This window comes from Colletes gigas, unplaced genomic scaffold, assembly GCF_013123115.1.
Source record: "Colletes gigas isolate AHSC1104 unplaced genomic scaffold, ASM1312311v1 Colletes_gigas_Sc00003, whole genome shotgun sequence".
NCBI lineage: Eukaryota > Metazoa > Arthropoda > Insecta > Hymenoptera > Colletidae > Colletes > Colletes gigas.
Genome location: NW_025106632.1, coordinates 3,604,156 through 3,623,456, shown reverse-complemented (window position 1 = coordinate 3,623,456; position 19,301 = coordinate 3,604,156). Strand labels below are relative to the sequence as shown.

Sequence of the window (19,301 nt, the reverse complement as noted above, 5' to 3'; positions counted from 1 at the left end):
CGATTGTTCGTTCGCGGCGACTTCTTGGCACGGAGGGCGAACCAACCAGAGGGGAGCAAGATCCAACCCCCCCATCGAGGGAACTTTGAGCCTAGGCGAAAGAACGCCCTTTGTACCGGAGGATTCTGCCTGGAACGCTCGTTTTAAGGGGCATTTCATCCTCTATTTAATGACTACACCAGCTACTATGATTTTTGCTATCTTCTGTGTTCATTTTCACAATTTACGTTAACCACTTAACCCTTTGCACTTCGAATTATATTTAAATTTTGTTACCAGCGGCTCCCCAATGCTTTTAAGTGTTTTATTTGAAATTTACCTGTTAAAATATCTGTTTTATTTACACTTTTGTTGCATTTTGTAACTTTCAAATGTATGATATCTGTTTGGTTTGGACTTGAAAAAGTGTCGGATGGGACTTGACGAGGGAGCTGCTGAGATAAAAATTGATGTCGAGTCACACTCGACATAGAAGTGCAAAGGGTTAAAGGGCATTTCATCCTCTATCCAATGACTACACCAGCTACTACGATTTTTGCTATCTTCTATGTTCATTTTCACAATTTACGTTAACCACTTAAGAGTCTGACTGTTTTGTAAAATGATATTTGTTTAATTCGATGGTTCAAGGGATGACAATATTTGTTTTCCTTCGAGTTACACGCTAGATACAACATTGTAATTAACAAAAATTTATGTAGCTTAGAAACAAGTCCCATGAAGAAAATTGATCATTCTTGGTCAATCCGAAAAATATGAGCGTTAATGCTACATACCTAAAGTAGTTTCAGCACTTCCCATTGATCATACGACTGGTCTACGATAAAACTGAATCATAAATTGTTTATTTAATTGAAAATTAATTGAAATTTAAATACAGGATGTCTGAGTAATTACTAGCCAGTACTTTTTCGTAAATAACTGTTTCCTCTAAAACCGAGTACGGTATCGACTTGGAACAAAATTCGTTTTCAAGGGCGTTCTATCTTCTATCCGACAAATTGCTCAGCTACTAACGCCGTATCGCGTAATCAACTCGGGGGAGCGAACAAATGCAACGAACGCTTAATTCTCGCTTTCTTCCATCGTTCAAAAAAGGAAGGAGGAACACGAATAATCTCGAGCCCTTTAGAGGCCCTGGAATTCGACGAGAATGGGAAGAGAAATATACGCATCCGTTTGTCGAACGAGTACGCGAATTTCTGCCCACCGAGGACGATTATTCTACCGATGAGAACGACTTTGGCGCGTCGAACATGCTTCGAAATTTACAGAACTGTTACGACAGCTGTCGAAAAAAAACGAAAAATGGTGGAATAGAATCACAAATGAGGTATACGAGCAGACCTTACACCTTATGGACCTTCGTGGCCCAATCTGACTGCCATACTGATCTGAAAATTCAAAGGTCAGTTGGGAAAACTATTCACTGATTTAGTATTGATGGGATTGAAAATCATTTCTAAAACTGTTAGTAATGTTTGGAGTGACACGAAAATGGTAATGGAGGCTCGAGACCCCATAAAAATGGACTGAAAAAATACACTGGGTGAAAGGTCTATTCGTGTACCTCGTCTGTGACAATATTCTAGAATCTTTGATGAATCAATGAGAGTCAAAACTAACCTAGTGAAGAAGCTCTATATTTATGATGACCTATGCAAGGCGGATCGCAGCCAATTTGCTAATATTATTTAGTTTTTAATTAATAATTGTGATACGATTATTAATTAAACGCTAAATAGTATTACCCAGGTCTCACCACGAGGAGGTTGCTGCGAATGGAGACCCACCTTAACCGAAACCCAACCACCCTCCATTAATAAAGATCTTCTGTAACCAACGATCGTTGGTCGAGGAAGAAACAAACGAAAGTGCAACCAACTAAGAGAGTTGAAAGAGTTTTCAGAAGAATTTGTTTTCAAATAAAAATAACCTGCCTAACATAATGGTTAACGCAATGACAAAGTTGATAGGCGAGGACAGTCTGGTCTATGGAAGAACTATTTCGGTTGGTCGCACCTCTTGGTCATTCCTGGACCTTTGATCTTGATGTCAGCTTCACTCTTGACCATCAATGACCATTACCTGACCATTGTTGACAAGTAAATAACCAACGATGCATTAAAACCACCACAAAGTTGAAGATTAAAGCCTTTTTGCAAGGATCCCCTTAAAATTGAATGCACGATTTTTTTAACATTTTGTTCCACTTTAAAGGAGTGTATCTCGAGACTAGTGTATAAGACATATAATACACATAATTTGGGATTATACTGGCCACTGGATATCGAATCCATGCTTATCCTAATCGTAAAGACCACCAAAAAATTCATCAAAGCAGTACTATTCCAAGAATGATAGTCGACAGAAACTGTAACGAAGTCTAAAGACCACATCGAATGATTTTATATTTCCAACGAAATCAATCGATCAATGTCCAATTCAACACATCGATCCAAAATCTACTACAGTACCTCAAAATGACTAAATTGTACAACAAGCTCTAAAAATGTATTCTCCGAGTCGCTAATAACCCTTAGCGGTTGATGCGACTTTAAACAAATAAATGAAAACAAAAAAAAATGTCCAATTCTAGACCGTACAGCTCTCGTTAAGAACCAATAAAATTCGATAAATCCAAACTAAAAGATGCATAGTGAACAGTAAATCCTCAAAACGAGTCGTCGATCATCCCCAGGTTAATAAGCATACCAATCTCGTCCGGAAACGGTGTATTAAAATTTCAAATTGCTGGCTGTAGTCTTTCACGGGTAAAAAATTCCGTGAGAACGTTGTTCCTTTTCTACATCGCGAACGAGGATATCTTTTTAATGGAAGTCGAGGCTGGTAAGAGCGGATAAAGAGGACCCGGGGCCGTGTGCTCGCGGGGACGGAAATCTATTGCAAAATAATAAGTTATCTTCCCGGTGACTTTTGCCGACGCGTCGTCCGCGGCTGGTTTCCACCCCGAGGTTACCTCATTATTTCTAACTGATGACGCCATAATTCAGGTTCCCAGCGACGTGCAAGAAAATGGACTTCCCCGGCCTCTCGTCTTCCACTGCGCGACGACTCGCGCGACACGCCGCGCAGTGTCTCTGCCCTTGCTATTCCGTCCAATTAAATGCCTAATCAATTATCCGCCGGGGACGAGTTCACGCCCTTTCTTGCTCGCGGTTACCGAAACACGTTCTCCTACGTTCCATCGCGCCAACGCGAAACGAATTAACGCCGGTATCGAGGGCATCGTCTTGGGGGGACCATATCTTTTTTCAACGTCCAACCAATCCCATAAAGATCGCCACAACCAACGTTTCATGGCGCTAATTTCTCACGGACGGACACTTTCAATTTTCGTGGATTTTTCCTACTTATTTTGATCGAAATACATTTCTATGGGGCAGTATTAAATGATTTAGTCGTTAGGTTTTTCGAAACTAAGATAGGGCTCGCAAGATGGCGTCCACGACAGATGGCGCTGCGTATGTTCACGAAATTAATGTAGAGGTTAGATCTGGGTTATATTGTATTTAAATCTATTAATGGGAACTTGCGAGGCATTTACTTTGATATGTCAGGTTATTAATATTGTTATTGAGTATGTCAGAGTATCATCTTGCGAGGAAACTAAAATTATTTTGTAAAATGTCGATATATTAGCATGTCACTTGAAAGTTACATGGGCCCCATAGAGGGTTAACAATTGCCATGATGGTCATCGAGAAACCTTAATACTTATTATTTATAAAATTGCAAATAACGCTAGTTTAATTCAAAATATTGTAAAATAAATCCCTGTTTAAATCATTAACACATTGATTGCCACGGTGGTCACCGGTGACCGACAACTCTAAACTTACAACGCGTTGCAATATTGTTTATAGAAGAACCCTAATACCTCTAAAATTACCAACAAAGCTACTTTAATTTGAAATATTCTCAACTAACAAATTCACCACTGAATTATCGAACATTTTTAATGTGTTAAGTTTCTTTCCCTTAACCCAACATTAAATGCAAAGTAATAATATTCACTCTTACCATCCTTTTCAATGACTTTTCCTCCCATCTGTCAATCAACATTTTAATCTTTGTTAGTTGAAAAATTTTTGTAAAAAATCAATTAAAAGTTTTCGATCGAGGCTTTTAACTTTCAATCCAGTGTGAAATTTCTTTCCCCCGATCGCTAATGATTTTATAGTTGCTGGCTATTATCGATTTTTATTTTGCAAATCACACTGCAAGCACAGTGAGGTATTTTGTTTTTGTGCGAATTTCCGATTACGTTCGTATGAAGTAAACGCGATGGTCAGTCCAATTTAGTTACTCGACTCTCATCAAACCGGTTGTTTAACTATGTGAACGATATAACCAGGCGTGTTATCTTACCGAAACACAAACACATACTCCAGTACCAGACGTTCGAAGGAAATTGTAATTTCAACCAGGCAACGCGAGTCTTTGTACACGTCCGACGTTCAATTCGTTAAATAAATAGGCGATCTCGCTCTACTTTATAGGCGGAATATCCGGATATTCTTCGACGGGCTCGCGGGACAAATTTTCGAACAGCGTTGTTTCGCTTCTTCGTTTTACTTACACGCTAAGCTTTTCCCTGAACTCCCAAAGCGGAATGACCGTTTAATCCTGATGAAACCGTGGTTCTCTTAATCCTACGATATGATCCGAGTAAGTGGTAGTTGATGTTTACGATGCACGTGTCGCGGCGCAACAGTAAATTCATAAAGCAAACAACTGCGAACGTTTTTATTTCGAACGCAAAAAACATTAAATTTACATTTCAACGTTCCAAATAACAAGTCTCCTTAATTCACCGCTCGCCGAGTAGTAAAGAAAATGTCGGATTTAAATCCGTAAAAAAATTCCTCTATGCGTCTTTTCTATTTTCTGAAAGTCTCCTGTATTGTTAGTTTCTATAAAACTCTTTGAAAATTGCAAAAATTAATCTCAGTATATATTTGAAGGTAAATTCGTAAAGCAAACAACTACAAAAGCTTTTATTTTAAACGCAAAAACATTAAATTTACTTTTAACATTCCAAGTAACAAGTTTCCTTAATTTACCACTTGCCAAGTACATAATTGGAAAACATCGGATTTAAATCCGTAAAAAATTTGTTTATCCGTCTCTTGTATTTTCTGAAAGTCTCGTGTGTCGTCAGTTTCTATAAAACTCTTTGAATATTGCAAAATTAGTCTCAGTATATATTTTAAGGCTCGATCATTAATCGTTGCTATATTTAAACATTCCATTATCGCGATGCAACAGTAAATTCGTAAAGCAAACAACTACAAAAGCTTTTATTTTAAACGCAAAAACATTAAATTTACTTTTAACATTCCAAGTAACAAGTTTCCTTAATTTACCACTTGCCAAGTACATAATTGGAAAACGTCGGATTTAAATCCGTAAAAAATTTGTTTATCCGTCTCTTTTATTTTCTGAAAGTCTCGTGTGTCGTCAGTTTCTATAAAACTCTTTGTAAATTGTAAAATTAGTCTCAGTATATATTTTAAGGCTCGATCATTAATCGTTGCTATATTTAAACATTCCATTATCGCGATGCAACAGTAACTTCGTAAAGCAAACAACTACCAAAGCTTTTATTTTAAACGCAAAAACATTAAATTTACTTTTAACATTCCAAGTAACAAGTTTCCTTAATTTACCACTTGCCAAGTACATAATTGGAAAACGTCGGATTTGAATCCGTAAAAAATTTGTTTATTCGTCTCTTTTATTTTCTGAAAGTCTGGTATATCGTCAGTTTCTATAAAACTCTTTGAAAACTAATTAATCGTTGCTATATTTAAATATTCCATTATCGAGAGTGTCGTTGGATGTATGTTTCTAATAAAAAAAGAAGTTATGAAGAGTATTCGTTCGAGAAGAAATGTTTCATCGCGATAATCGATGAGCAAACGATACATAAAATTTCTGTCGCACTTAGATCGATTCGTCTCACTTAACCTGGCATTCTATTTTCATATTCGCGCGTTTCGAGCGTTGGCTTTCATTCACCCCGGGGCGGATATATTCCATTATGGCGGGCTGTCCTTTCGATTCGCGGCACGTATTCTTGAAATTTTCATGCTGCTCGGCCGGTAACGAGCACTGAAATCACAACAAAAGTCAGCCTTGTTTGGTTTAGGACCCGATCGTTTGCTCCCCGGGAAACGACTAATACTAATTCCGAGTTTACGACACGAGTCGAAGTTACCCGCGACGATAAAAGTCCAAATTTTAGAATCGAAAACACGTCGCTCTGCGTTTAGCGAGTTTATTTCCCAGATACAAATCGGAACAACAACAAGCGTCCACCATTTGTCCTCGAAATTTTACGCTCCCCATTTTACTTTTATGGTAAAAGTAGTATCAAAATAATACAATCCAAGCAAACTGTACTTGTCAATTTGATACGTTAATTTTTTACGCGTTTCAGTATGCTAAAGTTGAATAATATCGTTAAAAAAGGTACTGTGAATATTTGTTAACGAGCTCGAGAAAAAGAGTGAATTTTTGGAAAAAAATGTGTGCCATTAGGAACTTTTCCACAGAACTTGTGAAATATTCTGTTTTTTAGACTCGATTGGAGTTCGTTTTTGGGATAGTTTGATCACATATTAATTTTCGTTAAAGTACGGCGACTATGGCGGAATTTTATACGTGAAATTTTAATTTAATGAACGTGGATTGAAATTTTAGGGGGGGGAGAGGGGGGATAAAGGTGATTTAAATGAAAATGATTTGCCCGGAACGCGTAATACGTGATAATTGCGTTTCGTGCGGGACTTAATAGAGTTATGCTATTTTAATTATATCCCGTGCATCGTGTTTTCCTTTTCTCTGTATCGTTTTGCCCCGCTTCCAGCGTGCCGGTTTTATTTCCGCGGCCCTCGAGCCGAATGAAAGGGCAAATAAACGCAGGATCGTAATTACGATAGCTGTTAGGCAAAAGAAAGCGCGAAGCTTCATATTATTTACCAAGGGAAAGTGTTCGTTGGAAATTTATATTTCCCCCCGCTTCGTTTATCACCATTTATGCTTTTTTTTACCCTCGCTAATAGAGCAATACGTACTACGGTTTGGTTACGAATATAAATTAGGGTTGGAGGTTCTAAAATTATTAAATATTCGAATAATAAATATCCTCAGACGCTTGGCTATTCAAATATTAGTCGAATTAATTAAATTATCGACTTTCTGTTCTATTTCGTTAACTGTATTTTTCGAAACACAATAATATTATGAAACGAGAAACCAATATCCACGAAACTACCCTCGAATTTCCAAATATGTTTCCCTCGCGATTTCACTCGATTAACGTGCATTTTAATTCCCGTAAAAAACACACTCTATTTAGAAATTATTTGTGAAACTTCAGAACATAGCTTGCAGGCGAAAAGAAATCCAAAAATGTATTTTTCTTATGCAACTTGGTATTGTCACAGATATTACTCGATAATCAAATTTCGTACCGAGTACATTGTAATTGCCAATGCCCGTCAATGTCTATCTTGATTCGCGATTGACTGTTGCTGATATCTATTTTGACTTAATACGATATCGAGATTAATCTGCTTGCCCAGAGCAAGCACTATTATTAATTACGACCAGCGCGTACGGTCTGGATTGTTCGACTAATTTAATACAACATAGGTACTGGCTCCGAATATTCAAATATTCGAATATTGCCATACAGGGTGTTCGACCACCCCTCGGGAAAATTTTAATGGGAGATTCTAGAGGTCGAAATAAAACGAAAATCAAGAATATCAATTTTCTGATTGAGGCTTCGTTAAAAAGTTAGTAAAAAATTTCAAATCGTTCTGAAAAAATTATTTTCAGTTGCGGGGGTCCATTATAGTCACTTTTGGTGAATAGACGTACCCCCGAATTCCTATCCACTTTCGAAAAAAAAATTCAAAAGTTTTCTAAATTTTTTGATGAAAATAAAAAATTTCAAATCGCTTTAAAAAAATTATTTTCATTTGCGGGGGTCCATTATAATCACTTTTGGTGAATAGACATACCTCCAAAATCCTACCCACTTTCGAGTAAAAAATTAGGGTAGATGCTGAAATTTTTCGGCGAAAAAAAGATTTTTCAAATCGTTCTAAAAAAATTATTTTCCATTGCAGGGGTCGATTGCAATCATTTTTGGTCATTACACATACCCCCGAAATCCTACTCACTTTCTAGAAAAAAAATCAGTATGGGCGGAACTTTAAACATTAATAACTTTTTAACGAAGTCTCAATCAACAAATTGATATTCTTGATTTTCGTCTTATTTTGGCCTCTAGAATCTTCTATTAAAATTTCGAATATCGTTATTCGAATAATCGTCGACAGGTTAATTTAATTTAATTTTTTTCGTCGTTCATTTTGTTCAAATTTGTTTGCTATATTTTCCTACGACATCCTGTACGTATTGTAAAAGAAAATTCAATGCTATATCTTCCGACAGTCTATTTTAAATATATTTTCATAAGCTTTCACACTGGAAAGAATTCGATCAATTTCGTTTACAGGTTTCTGGACATTTGCACAACACCGGTCAGTTCCTGGTGTTCAGAGCGGATCGGGAAGCAAAGGTTCGAGTCAATATAACGGGTGGTCCTTTGGCCTATCACTACCAATTCGAGGAGATCTACATTCACTACGGGCTGGAAAACGATCATGGCTCGGAGCATCAAATCAACAACTACGCTTTCCCCGCCGAGGTGAGTAGCTCTTTTCCACGATGTAAGTTCATGAAATCGTGTTCAGAGAGACGCGTGTATAGGACAAACAGAGAATTTCAAAATCTCTGTAAAAGAAACTATTCGTGTCTTATATGTACTCCTAATTCGAATTTTCACGAGTTTTCAATTTAGCACGTTTTGGGGCAGGACAAGAGATTTTCTATTTTCTATATCTATGAATTTCTATATTTAAACACATTTTTATAACGGAGATGATTTCGATAAGTAGTGCAAAAAGGATCTATGAACAATTTTTGACGTGAAAACATTAACTACGTACCGTTATGTAAAACACCTAAATATAAAAATGTTTCTAAATAGAGAAATTCGTAGATGTAGAAAATAGAAAATCTCTTTTCCTGCCCCGAAAACGTGCCAAATTGAAAACTCGTATAAAAAAGATGCTCGAATTACGAGTATATAAAAGACACGAATAATTGGGGAAAAAATTAATGAATAATAAGAGAAAAAGGATTGACAATTAGCGATTTAGAAAAATAGCCACAACGAAACTGGAACGAAGAATAGAAAATAGGTACCGAGGAACGAAAGAGAATCAGTAATTAAGCCTTTAAAATGCTTTAAAAATGAATTTCATGAAACCAATATTGCTATTGATAATTCTAGCCCTTAATTATAAATTAACGCGAGCTTCCATTTCGTTTCTATCGCTTCCGACTGGCTGCAAAAAAATTTCCCGGCTTTAAAAATAGATTTAATCCAACCGTTGCTTCGATTTTTAAACGCAAAGAGCCTCTAGCGTTCGCTGGAAACTTGGTCCCTTTTATTTCCTCTATATTTTTCCAGCTCGTCTTATTTCCTACACGTCGCATCTGAACGAGGTTCGAAATAACTTCGATAACTAAAGTTATCGGACGAAATTACTTCGAGAATAACAGTAAACCCGAAACTTTTCTCGTTAGAAATAACGCGTTACATTAATGTTATATAGGTTGTCCCGTAACGAATGACACCCGATCGGAAATGAAGCGATTCCACGCGAAAAAGTTAATCGAACCCGTGGAAAAATATTTTGTCATACCGGTATACATAATAATCTAGAATTGGGAACACTATTTCCTTATAAAAGACTTTACTCACATATACTGTCAATTGGAATTGGTCTACATGCAATTTCACGTATTTTCACATTACTTTCGTGAAAAGCTAAAATTTTGCCTTTTTCTTGCTCACTTACATAACTTCCACTGGGGCATTACTAACCAAATTAATTTGATCACACTTCCAATACACAAGATAAAACAAAACTGATGAAATATCGCCAGAAAACAACATTCAAATGCTCGATTCTATGGGCATGAAATAGTAACGAATCAGTTTTCTGTAGTTCATTTACTTAGAATAAATATAATTCAACTCTTTCTAAAGAAACATAGATTGCTAATGTGATCCCAAATATGGATACAATTTTTTGGCCTCATTTTCTTGGTCTCATCACTTATTTTAAATCTCTTGGAGAAATGTATATATACTAATAATTTCCAGAAAATATTGCGAAATAATTGAGACGAGATTAATCGAGAAATATTAAAAATAATTCGTAACGAGACGATATGGATACATCGATGAGTTTCAGAGTGTTAATTTTAGAGCAACGTTCACGATATTATACGTATAACGCATAGAATTTCCAAGTGTCGTTTCGTAACATCGAATCGTTCTTTTTAAAAACTCACTAAATTCCGGTTGACGTATAAACACGTGTACCGCGCATCTTTGCCTATGGCGACGTCGATTCGTTTGATGGAACACCTTTTGCCAGGGGGATGTAATAGGCCACGGGAACGTGCAACGACGTGACAGATAGGGGATGTCAATCTGGCACGCAGGAAAACTCCCAAGAGTGGCTGCTGTCATAACTGCAGCTAGAGTGCCTGTTCCTATTATGCGCAAGATCGACAATGAATATCGAAACCCAATATTTGTACGTCGGTCTTACCTACGAGGCACAGAGTTCCTAATTCGCTGGAGTACGTAGACGTAGCTCATAATTGGTACGTACGATAAATCGACTGGAAAGTCCAAGGTCTCGAACCGATGAATTTGGTGTGTCGTCGCGTTATGATAAATTCGTGCTGTAACAGGGATCGATACTCTGACATCATGTTTGCCCGGCGAGACCGAAGACACGATTAGACTTGACGCGACCGAATCGAAATTAATCTTGAGCCGGGGGGCCTCGCGATGAGACAAATTAAACATTCGTTAAACGTGACGCGACGATGACCCAATTAACCGCCGCCTGCTCATCCCACCGGGTGTGCAAAACCCTCTCTACGTACGACCCAATTCTCGTGGCCGACACGACGGCCCGCGAAAGAATGTCGTGCAGCTCCAGTTATCGTCGACGATTTCGATTTTAATTAGAGTCAAGTGCGGCAAGGTCGCTCTGGAATTTCTTTTTGGACATCGTGCGTTCTGTTGGGAATAATAGAACAATTGCACGCAGTGCTACGCGAATGCAAATACTCAACACTAAACCTACGGTCAAACGACCGTTTTTAATATTTCGTTTAGAATTAACGTGCAATGTTATTTTAGAGCCATTTAACTTCACGATGTTTCTTATAGTAAACGTGCGATGAATTTTTCAGTATTGACTTCTAGATCTTATTGTTTTCTGAGAGAAATATGTATATATGTTTTGCCTACTAAAATTGATATTTTTTTGTAAAAAATAAAACATGAAAGGAGAGAATCTTCAGCTTTCATTGACGTAGAACAGTATAAAAGTTTTCTGCATAATTGAGCCACTGTTAGAAGCGGTAAATCTTCCAGTTTGAAATGGTTTTCGTAATTGAAATGAAGGAGTAATTTCTAAAATTCCACTCAGCGTCTTACAATAGTCTTATTAAGAATACTAAAAAGTTAGATGCGTGTAGTTCCGAGACTACTCACGTTTTATCCGAAATTGAACCACCATTCGAAGCTACAAAACTTCCTCTTTGAAATAGTTTTTTCATTTATGTCGAATTTTCCGTTTTGGAAATATTGTAATTTAAGTGAAAGGGTAATTTTTCAATTTCCACTAGGAACTCTCTCACTGCCTTAGAAAAGAGCTATCAACGCGTATTAAAAATACTAAAACTTTAGACGCGTACAGTTTCGAAACTACTAGGGTTTTATTAATAATTAAGCCGCCATTGTAAGCGATAAACCTTCCTCTTTAAACTGGTTTTTGGTTTTTGACGATCGGACTTTCCGTTTTCGAGATATCGTAATTTATGTAAAAGCGTAATATTTCTCTGTTTCACTGTTTACTATTTGTGAGGTCATTGACCTCGAGACAATGAAACGTAAACAAAGCTTCGAAGCCTCATATCTCCGAAACTAATTACGCTTTCGACTGGTTTAAACGCTCATTTTAAAGGGCATTTCATCCCCTATCCGATGGCCATACCAACTACTATAATTTATGCTGTCTTCTATGTTTATTTTGCAATTTACTTTGACATTACACACCCAAAGAATTTTGAGAAATTCCTATCGATTATATACGACTGGTATGCGATAGAATCGGATTATAAATAATTTATTTCATTGAAAATTAATTGAAATTCTTGAAGAGGACCTGAGGAAACGCTCGAAATGTCTACCACTTGCTACGACATCGAATTTCGTACTCGATGGAAAGATATCAGGTGTTCCTCGAATAATCTCGAATCCGTAGAGGTTTCCAATAAGAATTTTCAATCGTCCCATCCGCCACATTTGTTATTCGCTTGTTCCAGCCACGTGACATTTGTATCCAATAGTTTTAAAATTTATTACTTTCCAATTTCGTGAAAATTTCAATGCAGAGTATCTAAAAATAGTGATTCGAAGCTGTATGAAAACGCACGAATATTGCTAGTACTTATTAATTATAAAATTTCTTTTGAGTCAATGTAATTTCCTCTGGTTATAATACCATCTGTTTACCAGCCTTTATTTTTACGTTTTCCTTTTTATGCATCTTGTAAAACGAGTAACTCGCACTCCCATGCCCCGGGGAAATAAAAACATAATTAATGACCCTGACAAGCGACCGTAATTATTGATTCTCGATAATGTGGAAGTCCAGTACGTTCTCAGGGCGACAGAATTAGCCGTAACAACGAGAAACACTCTTTCGTTGAATAGTTCACTAAAAAATATTTCGTATAAAACAAAGAACTCGATCGAATTTCGGTTCGATTATTTTTTAATCGCAAAGCAGGGGCACGATCGAACCGTAAAAAGTTATTTATCGCGTCCTCGGTCCGATTTATCATGCAGCCTGACGCGAAAATGGTTTCGCGTAGAGGGCAGCTAATTTTATGGAAACAGTTATCTCTTCGCGAGATAGGATTAAATAAGTTAAAAGCTTTCTCGAACCTTGCTCCCTAAATGAAAGAACCATGCTGCTCGCCAGATCCGCGAAGAACATTTCATTAGTTGCAAAGTTCGCCGTGTTAGCTGCGAATATCTATTTTGAATCGCCGGGGCGCCGTATTTCCCGCCGTGTACTCGAATACTAAACGTTGTTTCAAACGTTAATTAACATAAAGTGCCTCGACGGAATATTCCACACACTCGCAGTGGAACTGTTCGAACCTGGAAAGATCTCGGGTACATAAATTGAAACGCGTTATCGGTTAAGAATTGCACGCCTGTTAATTATACGGTTCACCTTGAATATATTACCGATAACGCTTTACTTACAAAGCGTTCGAACAACTGGAATGGTACTTTCCGGAAATATAAAAAACGCTTATCGAAAGACGGGGGGAAAGAAATGTGCATTTTTTAACGTGGCAGTCGTTCTTTCGAGCCTCGAAACTTCATGGTCAACCTGTTTTATACATTATCCAGCCTTTTGAAATTAATTTCAAAAAAAATTAGAATAACCAATCCTATCGAACAAACGTTTATCCAATTTTTATAACATATTCGGTGCTTTTGATCCTCTTAAATTTCATTAAAAGCAACAAAATCCTACGATAAGTTTCATCTGGGAACAAACGCGAATTTGTCGTCGCTGTTTCACGCGAAAAGATTAATTCCCCGTTCGATGGAATTAAGTAAATCCCAATAAAAACCACGGGATTCGATACTCTTTTCGCGTTTATGCGCATCGCTTCGATAAACAGCGTATGAAAAAAAGCTAAATTGATAAATACGGGGACCATTTAAACGAAATGAAAAAAAGGATCTGCAAATATCGCAAATTTTTAAATACAAAACGAAATTAATTCTTTAATCCTGTTTTAGAGGCGTTCGAGGGAAAAGGTTTGAAAAACACTGAGCCAAAATTACGCTTGATAGTAAGTTCGTCGGCGCGCCAGAAAAGCGCTCGGAGTTCGTTTCGACGAAATTAATATCGAATTCCGGCGATGAATAGCGATGGAGGGGGGTGAAAAAAAAAAAAAGGAAACAGATAGTATCGCGCGACAAAATGATCCGTTCAAAATTCCCCGATGCATGTTCGTCGTTTAATGAACTATTTCGAAACCGAGAATTGGAAACCGTTCTGTTGCGTTCGAAGCCGCGTATCGAAGAATGTAATCCCTTGGATAGCTGGTTATCGTCGATATATTCGTGACAGCGGACCGATAGCGTCGATACGACCCCGTACGCGTTGCTTGATGCACCTTTTAAGAATCACAATCGAAAATAAGAGTCTCCAGCCATCGTCGACGATAACGTTTTCTTTCGTAGTGACATGAAAATGGCCATCTACGGGCGTCAAAATAACTTTACGAACGCTTCAATAATATTGGTAAAATTGTTTTCATTCTCGATACCGATTGTCAAGTGTAAAAGCAAAGATTGGGTGTATAGTAATATTCTGGTTTATAATAAATGTATTGTAAATTATGTTAGTTATGTTATAATACTCGTACGTAAAATTGTTTTCATTCTCGATACCGATTGTCAAGTGTAAAAGCAAAGATTGGGTGTATAGTAATATTCTGGTTCAAAATAAATGTATTGTAAATTATGTTACGATATTGGTCAGTTATATTGTAAATTAATGACCAATATTGAAACGAAAAATTTTGGGATATATACAAGATCGAAAAGGTCCAAACAAATCAGCATTTATAGGTTCATTACAACCAATCAATGATGCTATAAATTTGTTATTCGAAGAAGTTTTTATCTTATCACTTTACCGACCGGTAGCCTATTTATCGACTTTTTACCGATCAACGCTTTACCGACAGGTAGCTTGTTAATCGGTTGTCATGAAAATAAAAAATATCACTAGATTTAATTACCCTATAATAACAGAAAGAGAACAATATAGTAACCACTGTCGCAAAGTTTCATTTAACATTCCTATAAGTACAAAAAAGAATAGATATACAGTATTGTCTCTATAGAAGCGACGCTCTCGGGGCTCAACGCTCGGCTATATCGTGGACGAGAAACGATTCTTGATACTTTGTTGACGCCTACTGGAGGCGGCGAGTATAGAAAAGAACAGCGAGCATATGACAAAGAGGGACTGAGCGGCCGAGCATCGCCGAATTTGCTATCGCTTCCTTCGCTTCGGGTCGGCTGTAACGAAACACAGGCGATGTTTATGCGAGCCTATACGAAATCGGTGTTCTAATTCTGACCTCTACCTCTCTTGGTAGAGGTCGCAGAATGAAATACTGATTCTGTATAGGCTCGCGTAAACATCGCCTGTGTTTCGATACAGCCGACGTGGAGCCACTTGAGCGATGCATGCCTTTGATTTCTTATTGCGTTAGTAAATAGGACCTAAATTGTATATCGTATTTGGTGTCATTTTAATTAGAAAAGTGTCACGAATATGTTGATGAAGTTCGAAAAAAGGAAGAACAAAAATAAAGATAAATTTCGTTGTTGATTTAATATTGTATATGTACTAGTTAAATCGTGTCATAACTAAAGTACATATATGTATGTATCGCTCATTTACTGCAATAGTGATATGACTCAAAAAGATACAAACTTGCGAATTTGAACTGTTTAACCAACTTATTTTACTCTGAGTTCTCTCACGATTTCAGCAAATAAATGATACGTCAATTAAATTACAATTCCTTTTTTCAGACGAGGATACACTTTAAAGAAAGGACAAATGTATATTATAATTTATGAAAAACAATAATAAAAATTATGTTGTACTTGATCTTAGTTAAATCAGAAAACTGTCACAGACATGTTAAAAGTTTTAAAACAAGAAAAGGAAAAATAAAAAATTTGACAATGCTCGACGACCGACCGTCAAACGGGCCGCTATCCTGGGGAACCGCCCATAGGAAGGCACACTCGCCGGTTCAACGAGTGCTGGGTTCTAACGGTACGCAGTGGGGATAAGTAGAGGGGATACGATATTTGTCTATATCGTGGACGAGTTCTGAGCTTATATAGAGAAAATACTGTATAATCTAGAGAAAATCGGTACCGGTCGGTAAAATGTTAAATGAATCTAATTTTTATCATTGTACATTTTATCCAACATTTATTTTAATTATTACTTTTATAAGCGTCGACAAACGAGTTCGAGTTTCTTCGTATCTTCTAGTCTGGTTCGCGATCGCGAGATATCGATTCCCAGAGCAGCTAGATATCGACCATCGACTATCTTTCGATGTTTTCGCGCGCGAAAAGAAGACGACGCACGGCTGGTTCGAAAGCCCGTGGAATCATTATTTTTCGGCGGTCGCGGTGTTGCATCGACGCGATCGAAATCGATTCGAGGTTAATCGAGCACATAATTCAGCCGCGCGCGTACGTGTTCCGCGGCGAAATCCGCACGCGAGCAGGTGCCGAGCGCGACGTACCGCAATCAGTGGCCGTGCTAGCGGGCCCCCGCAGCCGCATCAATTTTCACCCTTGTTCTTCTTTCACCCCGAGGCACCCTTCCTCTTTCTACCCCGTCGTTTCCACGATGTATCAGCCCGGGACTCGCCTACGCGAGACCCCCGCTGACGAATGAACCCGCGAACACGACGATCCACCGAATGATAAATTTCGAATGCTCGTTGTCCGCGACGTCGGCGGTCTCTACATCACTCAGGACCCGTTCCCAGAGGGAATCTGAGTGGACTTTATTAATTTTTCGACTCGTTTTCCATCGCAACGCAGCGCCAAAGGTGCGAAATTTTTATCGACGATCGAAGAACTACTAAATTTCGCGATTTCTTAATTTTTTTTGAAGGCAAACCTTTTAACAGGAGGCACTGGAAATTTGTGATCGGTGGATTTTCGGTTATTTTTAATGGGACTGATTTAAAGTTATATCGATTTGTTGATTTTTCAGCGAGAGAAAATTTAGAAATAATCGACGATTTTTAAGATTTTTTTTTAGAGGCCTTTCAAGAGAAAGCACTAGAAATTTGTGATCAGTGAGCTTTTATCGATTTCAATCCATTGAAGTTCATGGAACATAGAATATTATTTTAAGGATAGATTTAAAATTTTTGGGAATTTGCTTTAAACCATCGAGATAATATATAATGTCTAGTACTTATTTGAATTGTTTGGGGGAAAGATAATCCTATTTATGAATAAATCAAATTACAAAGAAGCTTCTAACTTATAAAATATACAAAATGGAATTGACGTTAAGCGGTCGGTGGTTAAATTATAAATCACATTTTTAGCGAACACAGAATACCACTTGAAAAGTCAAATATCCGATCCCGGATTATTAATATTTATAACAGCATGAATCGTTGGATCTTTTGAGTAGCGGAATTCGGTAATAATTCCAGCCGCAGAAATCAATCACGAGTGACTGGTGTGTAGCCGTTGATATGAATAAATATTACGTCATTAGTTCACCAACGTTGATCAGTATATAGCAGTGTTAATGTACCACGGCGGTACAAGTCAATAAATATTGAACCGTTCACGATCCCAATAGCGCGAGCCAATCCTGAATGGCTAACCATTAATAGGAATACACACAGTGTCGCAAAATCCTGACACCGTCACAATTACCTCGTGGTTACTTCCTGTAACAATTTCACCTACTATTCTTCATCCAACTAATTTTATCCGTGAAATAATGAAATTAATTTAAATTATTTGTCTAAAAGTTTCAGCCTCTTTCTGCAAATCCTCTTCGATACAATATTGAATTCGATTAATACTTTTAGAATTTGTAGAAAAATTTCACCGTCTACTATTTCTTATTCAACTAATTTTATCCATGAAATAATGAAATTAATTTAAATTATTTGTCTAAAAGTTTCAGCCTCTTTCTGCAAATCCTCTTCGATACAATATTGAATTCGATTAATACTTTTAGAATTTGTAGAAAAATTTCACCGTCTACTATTTCTTATTCAACTAATTTTATCCATGAAATAATGAAATTAATTTAAATTATTTGTCTAAAAGTTTCAGGCTCCTTCTGCAAATTCTCTTCGATACAATATTGAATTCGATTAATACTTTTAGAATTTTTAGAACAATTTCACCGTCTACTATTTCTTATTCAACTAATTTTATCCATGAAATAATGAAATTAATTTAAATTATTTGTCTAAAAGTTTGAGGCTCCATCTGCAAATTCTCTTCGATATAATATTGAATTTGATTAATACTGTTAGAATTTACAAAGAATTCTTGTAATTGGTTCTTGTTGGTTCGAAATGCTCCCTCTCATAATATGATTATCGTTAGGGAATATCTCCCAATGCAAATCATTATTATTCTTAACCACCCTCCGTGTTCAGGCTTTGGTATCTGCCAATACTTTCTGTTCCCCAAGTTGAAATCCTACTTGAAGGATCGTTATTTCGAATCCATTGGAGACGCCCACAACAATGTAACGCGCGGGTTGCATAATAATACGGAGACTGATTTCTACAAAGCAATTCAGAACCTGCACAGAACCGGACTCCGTGCATAGATTTAGGCGCGTAGCGTTTCGAGGCTAAACAGAAATCAAATTTTCTTGACAGTTTAATACGTTTACAATCCTTTTTTAATTCCCTAGACACGCCTTGTGTAACAAATATTGTCAAATATTGAATTTCAACAGTTTTCATTTGAACAGCATTGAACGAAAGAATAATAATCGCGCTTCAAAGTTGGACGAAGAACAGTTGAAAACTTGCATATTTACTTTGAAACGGAAAATGTTCCCGCGCTGCAATTGCAAAATCTAATCGCGTCTGATCACAGAAACTTTTCCACGGGGTGCATTAAGGCCGTCGACATAATTTTTCTGTCAGGCTTCACAGTTTGAAGAATCACTTTACGCTATAACGAAAAGAACGCGATGTGCCAAATGACTGGCAATCCCATTGAAAGTTTTCAAGAACGACAACCATTTACTCAGTTAAGAGGAATACAAAGTTTTCTTTTCCGTCTGGTAAGAATTGTTCCTCGCTTTAATACAAATTCAGAATAGCTGCGTGCTTGTAACGGAATTTCTATACACCTGTTGAAATAATCAATGTCCAGTGGGCGTTAAAAACATTTTATAAACGAATAAAATTATCAGAATAATTCACTTGCAGGCGATAAACAGTCTAACAACGCGTATTGAAAGTACATA

General features: G+C 37.1%; 1 protein-coding gene across 1 annotated transcript in view; it reads left to right on the top strand.

The window, feature by feature from the left end:
• LOC122404745 (carbonic anhydrase-related protein 10) overlaps positions 1–19,301 on the top strand; it is a 252,581-nt gene that overhangs the window by 171,619 nt on the left and 61,661 nt on the right. Inside the window, exon 5 of the mRNA XM_043408967.1 lies at positions 8,558–8,749. Coding sequence (XP_043264902.1) covers positions 8,558–8,749 — 192 coding nt within the window. The remainder of the gene's footprint in view (positions 1–8,557; positions 8,750–19,301) is intronic.